The sequence below is a fragment of the Theropithecus gelada genome, chromosome 7b (genome assembly GCF_003255815.1).
Source record: "Theropithecus gelada isolate Dixy chromosome 7b, Tgel_1.0, whole genome shotgun sequence".
In the NCBI taxonomy this organism is placed as follows: domain Eukaryota; kingdom Metazoa; phylum Chordata; class Mammalia; order Primates; family Cercopithecidae; genus Theropithecus; species Theropithecus gelada.
In genome coordinates, this window is record NC_037675.1 from 23,358,697 (window position 1) to 23,373,124 (window position 14,428).

Consider the following 14,428-nt stretch of genomic DNA (forward strand, 5'->3'; position numbering starts at 1 on the left):
GCATGTTTACTTAGTTAGCTCTTGTGGGAGTTAGTATCCAAAGATGCCCCCAAAATCCTGCTTCTGATATTCATGCCCTTGTGTAGTTCCCTGCTATGTCGAGTCTGGGCTGGCTCCGTGACTCAGTTTTAATTATATTTACAGAGGCCCCTTTTCCAAGTAACGTCACATTCATGGTTCTTATGTGTGCATGAGAATGCAGTAGAAATAATATTGTGGCAGTTCTGGCCTAAACATTAAAAATGCCTGACACCTTCCACTTTTGTAATATTGGAAGCTCTGAGCCACCAGGTAAGTTGTACCCTAGAGAGATCTTGAGGAGAGACCACATGCAGAGGCCATGTGTAATGAAAGCCCTGAGAATAGTTGGGATGAGAGATGAGCCCAGCCTTCCACATTCCCACCAAAGCTCCAGGTACGGCAGTGAGCTCCAGGGGTTCTAGTCAGGCAAGCTCCCAGAGGACTCTAGCTGCAGTCAACATCACAAGGAGCAGAAGTGTCATGAGATAGTAAAATGGCACTTGCTTAAGTGAGTTGTAGAATAGTTTGTTACTCAGCAAGCCACAAAAGCTCTGGAGTGCAATGAAAAATAGTCTTTTTGAGAACTTGTGAGAAATCAACAATGAAAATGTACGCTTCCTCCGTCTGATCTCTGCTAGTCTCTAATAGCTTGACCTGAAGCATCTGCCGGTTTCACCAAACTTCTTTTCAAAAGCCATCCTTGTGCTTCTGCACTGGCACAGAAGACGTGGTGGCAATGATCAGAGCTAACAAGAGCTCTGTGCTACCACAGCACAGGAGCACGTGGCTGATTGCTCAGGTTGGGGCCCTGCAATCAACAGAGATCTGTGTCTCTCATTTAACATGATTTTTATATTTCACTCACTCTTCCCATTCCACGTGGCTAAACTAACAAAATTTACAAGAACATGCCTGTCTGTGTCTCTACAAATAATCAGAATTTAACACATTCTTTTCAATTTCAGATCAGTTTTGGAATCCAAAGAGACTGAAAATTTTGGTCCATGTTTAGTTGGTTACATACAGCTTTCATAAAGATAGGGATATTTTTGTAAGGACCGTGCACTACAGATTTACATTTTTCTCGATGGTGTGGTTGGGATGATCTCTATCTCATCCTGGCTTAATGCAGGCAGAGTTCTCAAGGAAACTGGACTCATAGGCTGGTTTCAAGCAGCGTCATTCCACACTGAAGTGTGGTATGAATGTAATTAATTTGTATGCGTGCTTTGACATGCAGGAGACTGTGAGGCATTGTGTTGCAGCCACACACAAATGAGTCACACATTCATCTTTTATTTTACCCAAGCCTTTTGATTCTACCAATTTAGAGTTAGTTCAAGCCTCAAGATCATTGCTGGAGATATTAGAAATTCTTCCATTGATCTTTATGCCATTAATAATGGAGAGATGGTTTGGGAACTGGTTTCCACTACCAGCTGGAACAGTGATCAGTCTTCTTTTGTGTAGTTCTTCTCCACCAACACTAGTGTACAATGAACCACAGCTTCTCTGCACTCAGTCCTGTGCTATACCCTTCCGATTCCATATATGTTCAAATAGTATTACAAATTTAGCCACTTCCAATCTGATAGTCAAATAGATTCATTACCACCTTGTGAATAAATTTTGAAAAACTATTTCTCTCTCTACGTATATATCTCTAAAAGGGTCCAGTCTGAAAGATTTGTATACACTCCATCATTATTCTCAAAATGTATCAGCTTTTTTCCTAAATATGTGATAATAACAACAATGAGATTTTTAAAAAACATAAATCCAGAAAAGAGAGAGAAAGTGCAATAGCAGCATATTAGGAAACTGGACAGGAGCTGGATAAATAATTATTAATGTAGCTGTTCAGAGAAAGTTGAAATTCTAGCTTTTAGATGAGGAAGCCCAGAAACAAGTTACTTCATCTTAACAACCCCCAAGAAATCTCGGAATTATACGCCTCTAGAGTACCAATGGGACCTTAAACTGGTGGGTTGTTTGGAAACCTGCAAAAGGAGCAGAGCACCAAACACTCAGCCTGCTGAATACACCTGGAAATTACAAATGAAGAGACTTCGATAATAGAGTTCAGTGAGTCTTCCAATATCACAATCGTGGTACAACTGGGGGATAGACCACGTTAATAGTGAAGCTCCTTCATCAATGCTCCTTTATAATATTATGAGTGATATTTAAAGATGAAAATAGCCACATGTGAGAAGAAATAAAAATACAAATGTTCCTGTAGGGGGAAAGTTGAACTAAAGCAAAACCAAAATCCCCAATGGATTAAAGGAGGCAGCATCACCTGTTCTGGTATTAAACATGTGTATTTCCATGCCAGGTGTGTGAGGAAGGGGCATGCCGACATGCTCCTTTTGTGCTGTGATAAAATATAATAGAAGAATTTGTTTTCCGGACATAGCAACAATGAGGGGATAAATGTTACTGTTATTTACTCAGATTATTTTAGATAGATTTGAGTAACTATTGGGTTCTTTCAGAATCATGCCAAAAGAGATCATGCCAATGAGTCCAAAGAATCATGCCAATGGGTCTGACTCCATGACGTGGTTAATGTGTTGTTGGGAGCTGGGGTTAGTATTGTTTAGTAACAGTCCAGTTACCAGGGCGTGTGTTATGCTTCATTAGCACTCTGACATCTGTCTGTCATAAGGAATATGTTTACTTAATTAGCTCTTGTGGTAGTTAGCTATGATCACTAGCATGCTTATTTTTCCATGTTAGCATAATCCTCTTGAAAACAAAAACTGTAATTCAATAGATTTGTCTTTTCCATCCTACTCATGGTTCTTTGTCAATGCTGGTAATAGTGCAACACCAGACACAGGTTTGCGTATGGGCTGCAGCTGCCTGAACAGCACTGTGCAAAGGCACAGAGGTATGTGGCTGAGTCTTCAGGCTGGGATCCTTTGATGTACAAATAGCTGTAACCCTCCTTGGTATTAAGAGTGACACTTACTCGTCCTTTCTTCTTTTCATCCCCATTTAAAGTCATTACAAACAAGGCCTTGGGGATTTTTGCAGTTTCCCATCTGTACCAGTGCAAGGCATAAAAATTGCTGGAAGGGAAGCTGCAGGTGAAGTTGGTGCTGTCTCCCTCCTGAACATGCAGTGACTGGGGACTTTGTTCCACGTTCAGGATGCTGCTCACGCCTGTTTTATTAAAAAAAGAGCCAGACATAGAAATTGGTGTCTCTACAGAGTTTGCATTTTCTTCACACATCCCCCAAATAAAACCTAGAGTGTCTGACTGCATCCTTCTCTTTCCTCATCATCACCCCAGACTGAGAACGTCTCCTGTAACCCCTGGACTTACAGTCAAGATGAAGCCAGAGGACCAGTAATGGGGCTGCCAAAGGATTCTTCTCCATGTTTCCTGCTCATGTACCCTCAGCAGAAAAACATTTTGCAGTCAAAATCTGTGGAAATATTCTGCTTCAGAAAACAGGATTCTGCATCTGGTTGCCTAGCCAATCAGAGACCAGCTCCTATAAATGTCCTTGAAACACTCTGCCCTATTTTCAGTTTCCTGTGGTTCACAAAGAGGGGTCGAAGTAACTGCTTTCTTCAGGCCAACTTCATAAACTTTGAGGAAATCCCCCATGAGTCTGGAACACAAAGATAACTGACAACCTTTCAGAAGTGCACTGCCTAACTGTGGACTGCTATTATTCAAATTCAGAGGGAGTTACAAGTGGGATGGCAATTTGTGGCAGGAAAAGCACTTTTCTTTGAATCTTCAAACATTGAAAAACAACTTTTGAATCCCCCTCAAATTATAAATGTGTGCACATCTAAACTACCTTTTTCTTTATCTACATTATTTAACAAGAAAGTCATGCAATAGAGACATTACTGTTTCCAATTTACAAACATAAAATAACCCAAAGCTCAAGGAGATTGAATAATTCACTCAAGGTCAATTACCTAAGTGGCATATTAAGAATTAGAACGTATATCTGTCTAGCTCTAGACTTTATAATATTTGGAATCTGATATGCCACCTACATTTGTGATGCACTATGAATGTTTTACATGTTAGATATGCTCTAAAAATAATGGAAGTCTAATTTGTGGATATTCTTTATAATGGCTAAAAAATGAGAACAACCCAAATGTCCATCAGCTGGTGAATGAATAAGCAAAATGCAGCATATTCATACAAGATATGAATGATATTTGACAACAAAAATAAATCAAGAATAAATAAATAAAATAAATAAGCAAAAATGAAATAAATAAAATAAAACATCTAATATGTGCTACAACACAGATGAGTCTCAAAAACACTGTTTTAAGAAAAAGAAGCCAGACACAAAAGATTACGTATTGAGTGATTCCATTTATGTGAAATGTTCAGAAAAGGAATATTGTCTATAAAGACATAAGCTGGTTGCCTGGGGCCGGAGTTGGGTTAGAGATTAACTATAGTTTGGCATGAGGGATCTTTCCAGAGTGTTGAAAAGTATTTACAAATAGATTATGGTAATAGTTTCATAAATCAGTTATTAATTAAAAATCATTGAACCATACATTCAAAATGGATGAATTTATGGAATGTAAACATACTCCAATAAACTTGTTGAAAAGTAAATAAGAATCGTGCTGTCTTGCTTCTGTCACAGTCCAGATATAATGTTAGTTTGATTCAATATACATGTAGTTTTTAAACAGTAATTTTTGTGCTTTGAATTTTCCTAGGAGCTCTGAGGAATTAAAAATTACAAAGCTATAGCTTCATCTAGGGGAGAGGAAAAGAAAGAAAAAAAATTACAAAGCAACATTCCCTGTTTGCTGTGAGCCCAAAATATAATTGGAGAAGTAAGATACATCCAAGGAAAATTTAATAGTATAAGAGAGCATTAATTAATTTTTTCAGAATATAAATTCAACCTCTAGGTATTTTGTGTATGAAGTGAACCTTTCCAGTGAACAACTGAAATAAGAAAAGGAAACAGCATGGGGTTTGTAGTAATATCAGGGGACAGCACTTTCCACATACATTTAAATCATGTTCTAAAAAATTAGAACAGGATTAGAAAGTATCTCAATGGTTAACTTCTAGCTTTCCTTCCCAGGAAAGGAGATAAAGGTATGGGTAGTAAAGGAAATCCTGGAAGCCTCAATAACGACTCCTAGTTCAGAAGCATGAGGACTAGAGTTAGGGATGGTTGCTAGACAAAAAAGCCATTCTTTTTTTTTTTTTTTTTTAATTATACTTTAAGTTCTGGGGTACATGTGCAGAATGTGCAGTTTTGTTACATAGGTATATACATGCCCTGGTGATTTGCTGCACCCGTCAACCTGTCACCTACATTAGGTATTTCTCCTAATGTTATCCCTTCCCTAGTCCCCCACCCCCCGACAGACCCCAGTGTGTGATGTTCCCCTCCCTGTGTCCATGTGTTCTCATTGTTCAACTCCCACTGACGAGTGAGAACATGCAGTGTTTGGTTTTCTGGTCTTGTGATAGTTTGCTGAGAATGATGGTTTCAAGCTTCATTCATGTCCCTGTCGAGGACATAAACTCATCCTTTTTTATGGCTGCATAGTATTCCACGGTGTATATGTGCCACATTTTCTTAATCCAGTCTATCACTGATGGACATTTGGGTTGGTTCTAAGTCTTTGCTGTAGACAAACAAGACATTCTAATCAAGGTAGTTTCTTCTCCAGATCACAGCATTCAGATAACTTCATCTTAGGAGAGTGAAGGCATGGCCACAATCACTCAGAAAGCCTACATGCTGTGGAGCTCATTTCTGGGGAGAATACTGATCCACTGATAAATTCACCCACATGTTGGAGGAGCAGTGTCCAGACCAAGAAGGACATACGTCTAACGGCAGCGAGAATTCCTCTATCTATAATAGTAGGACAGACTCCTACAAGGTAGAGCCACACATTTGACCTGAGGTAAAGGCCAAGCCTGTTGGCAACTAAATACGGCCTTACAGGGAAAGTAAACAGTGAGATTCTCTTTCTGGAAGAGTGCATGATCCTAGTTTCCTTCCTCCCCACTTTGGCCGCAGGACAACTCAACTAGTAATATCAAGCTTTATCATTCTTAACAGCCTAATATATCAAGGGAGGATTCTAAATTCACTTACCCTGATAGTAAAGGGAAACAAGGTCAATTTACTTTCTCTGTGTTGAGGAAATAGTAGGCCTGTATATCTACTCTAATGTAAGGAGTGTGTGTGTGTGTGTGTGCACAGAATTTTTTAAAACATAAAAATATATACATATACATGAGTCCTCTGAAAAACTTTTGCAACATAAAAGATAAGATGCATGCACTACAGAGAAAAATGCCCCAAAGTTTTTTCCACCTCATCTCCCCAGTGAGTAAAGTGAGGGATTGATAGATAAAATTTTTAGTAAGATTATTTATTAATTTCCCCAAAATGTAAAAGTAAACCAATGTAGATAAACCAAAGCTAGTATTCAACTATTTAGCACTTACATATTTAAGTATTATTACATTAAGAAAATTATGGGATAGAAATCTTGACAATTCTGGATAAATAACACAAACATAAATCCAGTTTAAACTTGTATATTAATATTTGATTTGCATGGACTCTGGACATAATTTTACCTTTTGTGCATTCATTCAACAAACATATATTGAGTGTCTCCTGTGTGCTAGGCATTGTTCCAGGCATAGAGAACATGGTAGTGAAAAGATAGAAAAGGGGCTAGAGTGCAGGGAGAAGAAATTAAATAAATGAGTTTTTACAAAATAAGATAATTCTATACAGTGATAAGCTCTATAAAGACAGTATAACACTGTAATGAGTTAGAGAGTTATTCTTGGGTTGAGAAAAGAAATCTGCTCTAAATAAGGTATGGAGGGAAGGCTCAACTCTGACACTTTGTAATGCCAGGCAAGACATTTAATCTCTCTCATATTCAATTTCCTTTTCTGTAAGTCACCAGTAGCTTTTTGTTGGTACTGGGCTAAGCATTGGCATTTGTCATTTTATTTATTTCTCAAAATAACCCTTTGTAGTAAGTACTATCGATATCCACATTGTAGGGATAAGGAAATTGAAGCATTAAAGTTATTAAGTAATTTGCTTAAGATAATTCAACCAATGAGTGGTAGGTCCAGAAATCCAATCCAAGCCTATGTAATGGTTATGCCATTACATTATAAGTAATGGAAAAAACAGAAATTACTTTTACACCAACTGAATAATCATCTAGTTCGATAATTTCTGTACCGTAGGCACTCAACCAGATGCATTCAATATAGAAAATATTGGGGGATTGGGAGGCACCATCTGAAATTGCAGTGCAGTCTATCTACAAGATAAAATTCAGTATTTTTCCGAGGGGAATTTTGCAATTTGCATAGCATATTTTATGTACTATAATAAATATCCATGTTCTATCACGTTTCTTACTGTTAGCGGGAAATCAGTCGCATTATGGTGCTGTATTGGGAGGTTGGGAGGTATATGATAACACGGAGAGAGCATGCTATACAGTGTTCCCTACAATGGCTTATTTTTATCCATCATTGACTCTTGTTCTCACTTCTTAGGATATTTCTATATTACAGTAAAAGACAGAGCAGTAGACAAACTCTCACTTCATAGAGAAAAACTTCCCACCTTGTGCAATAATGCCAACCTTTGTTTCCAAGGTATTCTATTAGCCTAAACCAGCCCTAAACCATTTTTTTTTAATGAAATAAAAAAAAAAAATCACAGCTAGTTCTGCTGAATCCTGTCTCACGTGATCACTACAATGGGAAGGTTACTGACATTGGTTCAGAAATGTTAGCTCCTGTTGCAACCAGGCTTCACCATAGCTTAGCCCATGAACACTGGAGGGCAGCAGGGAGGCCACGTAAACCTCACCAAATAGTTTAGCGGGACACCTGGTGGCAGTGCTTCAGAACTTGGTGCTTTAGTTCTCAATGCGTGGAATATGCTAGAGCCTGATTCTCAAAAAAGGAAAATATAATAGAAAGATTTCGATAAAGGCTTCACAAGGTGGCGAACTTTGCGTAAAGACGTAGAGGAGTTCAGAGGTACACCATGAAGTCTAGTGGGTGTATAGCATTGCAGGCATAGTGGGCAAAGGCCTTGATATGGAAGCCCGCTTGGAGTGTTTAAGGAATAGTATCTCATCTTTCCCTCTACCCTCTTGCGCTTCATAGCACACTACTGTAGAAGAGACTCACTGAGACATTCAGCACTCTTAAATGCTTAGTCGATTATTTCCTCCATCTGTTGATCCTGAGGCAATTTGTGCCTAGGTTTGGCATCTTGTCATCCTCACTGAGAAAGCCAATGCTGCTGCTTTGGGGCTGTTTGCTTCTCCATAGTCCAAACTTTGCTTTATAGGAGCCCTTTAAGATGTTACACCCTGCTTGACTTTAGTTAGAGATGCTTTTCAAAGTTAGGAAAAGTTGTGTCTCATTTCGCAAATATGAAAAACTGGAACACTAAAACCTATCTCGTAGGGTGTACGATGCTTAAATTAGGTAATGAATTTGAAATGTATAAATAGTGCCTGACATATAGTATGGCCAATGAATATCAACTTTCTTCTTTCCTAGTAAAACCTGCTTTTCCTTCAGTGTTCCAGTCTGGAGCCTGTTACTGTTTTTTCTTCTTAGGTCGAACGTGGTTCAATGATGGGAGTGTTAAAAGAAAAACTTTAGACAAATTAAATTTTACGGAGTGTAATTGAGCAAAGAACGATTAGAGATTCAGTCAGCCCCCCACCAGACCAGAACAGATTCAGAGAGACTCTGGCACTGCCACATGGTCAAAGAATATTTATGGACAGAAAAAGTAAAGTGACTTATAGAAAAAGGAAGTAAGGTGCAGAAACAGATGGATTGGTTAAAGCTTGGCATTTGCCTTATTTGAATGTGATTTGAACAGTTGGCCACCTATGGCCAAAACTTAGGGATTTGTAGAGAGTAGACTGTAGTCGTTTATGCATCCTGTTAAGTTACTGGGCACTGTGTATGGAGAAACCTTTGCCTTGAGCTTAAAATAAGTCAGGAGGCAGCTTTAGGCTAAACTTAATTTAACAGAAGTTTCTAGAAAACCTACTTGGCCATCTCTTCCCCTGGGAGTAGTCACTATTTTTCATTATCCTCTCGTGGTCATTTCCTCCTGGCTACATTAATACAATTGTGGTGCTGAAGGGGCACAGGAGGATCACTCAGTGGGTTTCATTTTCATTTTCCTAATGAGTAATTATATTAAGTGCTTTTTATGTATGCTTATTACTATTAGATATCATATTTCTGAAATATCTCTTCAAGTTTTGGCCATTTGTATTGTTTTATCATTGCTTATTGACTTGTACAAGTTTTTTATGTATTCTGCATTTGAATCTTTTTCAGAAATATGTCAATGTAAATATAACTTTTCAATCTGTGTACTGACTTTCCACCTTTTTAACAATGATTTTTGACAAAGGGTTTAAAAATTAGACTTTTATGTTCATGGGAAGCTAGCTAGAGAGGTTTTTTTTGTTTGTTTTATAAGTACTTTAAAAATACTTTTTCCTCTTTAGCTTCTGTCGATTTTGATGAGAATTCAGCAAGCATTCTTAAAGACATTTCCCAGAACATGAGATATCAACTTTCTCTGGCTGCTGGCAAGTTTTGCTTTGTTTTATTCCACTTAGATGTTCCGAATATGGACTTTCCTTCCACATCTGCAGTGCTTCGGGCAAAACCACAGTGGTGGACTTAGAGAATTCCTTACTCAACTTTATGGCATTCTGTATAGCATTGCTCCTGACCAAGGAGCTTGTTTTATAGAAAGTCAAGTGTACCAGTGAGTGGAGGTGCTTGCTGAAAACAAACAGATTATGAAATGGGTAATGGAAGAGATAGTTATGGAAACCAGCTACAACCATGAGATCATTTGTGGATAAAAAAGACTCTACTGTTATAAACATTTCCTTTCCATTGTGATATGAAAATATTAAAATACATGTTAACCTTTTTTTACTCTCCTCCCATTTGTCTATACATAATAGTGAAAGATATGTTAATAAGTTAATCACATATCTTGTTAAATGTCAGAAGCTAAACTACAGGATATCAACGGGAGAGCGTGACTCAGCTAGAAGAGGAAAGACCATCACCCAAAGATGAATAAATGAACTTTGTATTCTCTTTGAGGTAGAGGGTTAGGGTATTTGTGGTTGAGTGAAGAATAGTGGCATCATATTGGCAGGAAACATGCTTTTTAAAATTGTCTTTATTTGAAAGCTAAGTGTTATGAAAAGAGGTGCATACGGATGTCAAGTTTACAAGGTAGGGGTATTGTGGTAACTTCGTACTGTCTCATCCTAACTACCTGGAAATATATTTCTAAGAAAATCCTTCCCTATATTATTCTCTATTAAGTTGAAAAAAATTGTGCAAGACAGGTGCCAGGCTCCAGGAACGGTGGCAACTCACACGTGTTGCTACTGATCTGCTAACTCATCTTATTGTTGATTCACAACTCCCCCACTGCCCCCAGGTCTCCTCTTTCAGCTTCTCTTTTTCTTGGGCCAAGTCCCCAGGGAACAAGAGAGCAAATAACACCATTTCTTCTGAAGGTCACCAACACTATGAGATTGAAGGAGGTAAGAGACAAGTTTTAGTTTGTCCTCATGGGTTCCACCTGTCACCATGGGTTCCAAAATGTCTTTACAAATCAGTTTTTGCATGCTCTTGTCCACATTCAACTCTCCTTCCCAAATGTGAATCTAGTTGACCTAGAGTAAATTCAGGCTCAATACCAGATGCAAAGACAATAGCTTTGCATAGGAGTAAGAGCAGATTATGGCATTGTATCACATAGAAATCTGGCATGCTTATCACGACTTTATTTTACAAATAAAAAACATGCCCAGCCACAGAATTTAACAAGTGAGACTGAATACTTTGGATCAATGGGATAGAAATGTGATATCAGGACAATTCTAGGACACATGATCTAAGAAGTACTATTCTACTTGTGAAGGCAATAGGAATGAATATCCTGATCCTCTTCAGCCTAGTAAATAAAACTCAATGTCAGATTTTGAAAATATTACATTTTATTCCTGTTATAATTTCATAAAAACATAAACAACTAAGTAACTTCTGAGAACCACCAGCTCCAGCAATTGCATGAGGTCTAATCCTTATAATTACTCTTATTCTACATCTTTCATGAGGGTTCTGCTTCCCTGATTGTACCCTAATTGACATAAAGCCTAAGAGGAAAGGGCTAAGGAAATGATTTTTATTATGATTCAAGATAACTAGACCCAGATTTTTGCTGTGAGCATCGTTAAGTGAAACTGCCACTTTAAGTTATTATGTGGAAGTCTTTCCAACTTTAGACAACTTTACACGTTTTCCGTATGATCTATTTTCAGTAAAAATTTAAGTATTAGAAGAAAGTTGCTCTGAACACCTGTTTCCAAATGAGATAGAAGGAGGTTTTACTTAGAATTAACTCATCTGATCCAGACCACAGATTAAATCCACAGACCACAGTCACTACCCTCTCTTGCCTGAGATCTGCAGGTGTGCACTTCAAATCGGCTCCTGTAGCAAAGGATGCGTAGTAGAGGGTTCTCTTGTCGAGCCCTAGGGTTTTTGTTTTGCTTTTACTATCACTTCAAACACTGTGAGTTCCCAGAGAGCACAGAAGTACGTTGCTGAGTCTTCTAGCTGTAAGGCTGAAATGGTTAAGGCGATGGAGCTAGCTGCTTTCTGGAAGTTGACAGAATAGCGACCATTTCTTGCATTCTGTTCAGAAGAACCCTGGTGAATAAGGAAAATCATCTCTTTGCCGGGAAATTGCTTGTACCACAAAAGGTAATATGACCACCAACTTGTTTCATACTGGCAGTTCAGGGTGACTGCTTTCCCCACTGGCATGGATACTGATGACTGGGCTTGAGTAACCTTCTGGGCCACACTGAATCCTGTGGGAAAAAAAATCAGAAAACAGAGCTGATCCTTTGATAGAGTGAATATCGTAGGAACTAGACTAATTTAGGACCCAGAGACAAACCAAACTAAAATCATAGTATGCTCGCCTTTTTCCAATTTCTCCTTTCCTCCTCAAATCCATGAGAAACACCACATGTCTGTTTGTAATCCTTCCATCCTTAACATTTTTACCCACATTTGGAACCATCCATACCAGAGTAGCTGAAGGCCACAAATATGCACAGCAAGCTAGAGAACAGCATGTGGCATGTAGCTCTCTGCACAAATGTGAGTTGTGCTACCTGACGCTCCAAGTTCAGTACCCACAAGGGCCCTGTGGTGTGCATACGTAGTTCCTGAGTTCTGATGCTATCTCCCCAAACAGGAAATTGAGTCTCATGTTCATAGACTACATGGCTATGCAGAAATGAGGAAAAATGTCTGGTTCACCCTGAATCTTTACTTTGTCTAGTTGTCTTTCCCTAGTCATTAGGATAGACAGAACCTAGAAAACGGATATAAGAAAAGCAATTTGTATTAAGGGTTGTAGCTGAGGGGAACTGCAGTTGAACCAGTTGACATACATTGATAATATTCATTTAGCATATATTTACTTTTTGCCATCAGAAATGAATTAAATTTAAAAGAAAAATACTCAGATATTTGACTTTCTCTGTGAAAGGCATTCCTATTCTAAACAATTACTGCATCTCTTTCTTCCTCCTTACTGAGTTCTAAGGCCCTAGTTAAGTTCTGTAATAAGTAAAGCTACTTCAGAATCAAATGATAAAAATAAGTCCTTCTTGACTTTCAGAAGCTCCTCAGTTGTTTACGTTTTTATGAAATTATAATAGGAATAAAATGTAATCATTTCAAAATCTGACACTAAGTTTTATTTACTAGACTGAGGAGAATCAGTTTATTCAGTCTTGTTGCCTTCACAAGTAGAATTGTACTGCTTAGATCATGTGTCCTAGAATTGTCCTGATATCACATTTTCTATCCCATTGATCCAAAGTATTCAGTCTCACTTGTTACATTCTGTGGCTGGGCATTTTTAAAAATTTTAAAGATAAGCATAAGATATTGTTTGTCATGATAAGCATACAAGATCTCTCTGTGATACGATGCTATAATATACTCCCACAGAACGTATTATCTGAAGGTTGCAAGAACTTTGTGCATGTCAATACCACAGAAGTTGGTGGCTGAATTTTTTATATTCTGTTATGTGATTGTATGGAATTTAGATGTTAATCCTCCATGTGATTTCATTGTCTTTTTTAAAATTTTAAATTGAAAAATTTTTATTTTAGAGTAGGGGTCTCTCTCTGTCACCCAGACTGAAGTGCAGTGGCATGGTCATAACTCATTGCAGCCTGGAATTCCTAGGCTCAAGTAATCTTGTCACTTCAGTCTCTCAAATGGCTAGGACTCCAGTTGTGAGCTACCAGGACTGGCTAATTTTTTATTTCATTTTGTAGAGATGGAGTCTCTCTACGTTGCCCAGACTGGTCTCAAACTCCTGGCCTCAAGTGATCTTATCTTGGCTTCCCAAAGTCCTGGGATTTTATGTGTGAACCCAGCCCCTAGTTTCACTGTCTTAATGGATGAATTAATATAAAGGGACCAAGAGATAGCTAAGAAAGAAAATGGAGACAAGGTCTAAAACATTTCCAGTTCTTTTATAAAGGTCAAAATAGCATATCACTGAATGGTGCAGGGAAGAGTTTCTCATTGTTTGAGACATCTACTCCTCTGTCCATTTCACCTCTGAGTGCAGACAGGTAGCCATGCTCTGGTTTGCAATTATTTGCACTTAAGTAGCTGGAGACCATTAATACCCACAGTAGACTGGGAACCAGTATGATGGCAGGATTTCCCTCCTGTTGAAATAGCCCTGCTTTGTACCCTGACAGTATAGGTGCAGGATCCCGCAGTTCTGTATAGAAGGTGCCTCTGAAATGTGGTTTCTGGGTGGGTCAAGTGTTAATGTGCTGTGATAACCCCTCGGTGGGGAAATTGGTTCTATCTTAAACATTGTTTTGCCCTTTCTTATAACTTAATTAACAAATGACAAAGGATTATATCTGGTAAAGGAGATGCATGAAACAATATTGAAGGAATTCTTAAAAGGAGATGAATCATTTAAAATTTCCAAGTTTAGGAAACTGATCTGTGATAAATCTGAGGCGCTTATCTGAAACCAGTTTATTATGAATCATGGCTTTGATTGAAAATATTCATTCATGTTTTGATTGTTCACTTACTATCAACCTGAGTCTAAGGTGAAGCTGCTCACCAATCCTAGACCTCGACACAGGAGACAAACCAGAAGTCATCACCTCCCGTCCTTCCTACTTACGCATCAAACCAAGGGAACTGGCAACTTCACAATGGCAAAGCATCAGCTCAGACAAATGAGATTTT

General features: G+C 38.3%; 8 gene segments (V, D, J or C); 7 read left to right on the top strand and 1 right to left on the bottom strand.

The window, feature by feature from the left end:
• Positions 1 to 14,428, top strand: part of LOC112629379 — an 881,832-nt gene that overhangs the window by 461,622 nt on the left and 405,782 nt on the right.
• LOC112629380 overlaps positions 1 to 14,428 on the top strand; it is a 766,638-nt gene that overhangs the window by 373,220 nt on the left and 378,990 nt on the right.
• Positions 1 to 14,428, top strand: part of LOC112629366 — a 772,346-nt gene that overhangs the window by 331,675 nt on the left and 426,243 nt on the right.
• The window catches only part of LOC112629369, a 661,469-nt gene that overhangs the window by 255,810 nt on the left and 391,231 nt on the right, over positions 1 to 14,428 (top strand).
• The window catches only part of LOC112629376, a 484,771-nt gene that overhangs the window by 95,427 nt on the left and 374,916 nt on the right, over positions 1 to 14,428 (top strand).
• LOC112629375 overlaps positions 1 to 14,428 on the top strand; it is a 451,949-nt gene that overhangs the window by 79,625 nt on the left and 357,896 nt on the right.
• Positions 1 to 14,428, top strand: part of LOC112629378 — a 416,220-nt gene that overhangs the window by 31,763 nt on the left and 370,029 nt on the right.
• LOC112629373 lies at positions 2,697 to 3,474 on the bottom strand. The segment is given in 2 exon segments: positions 2,697 to 3,192; positions 3,356 to 3,474. Coding segments are annotated over 2 exon segments (414 nt in total).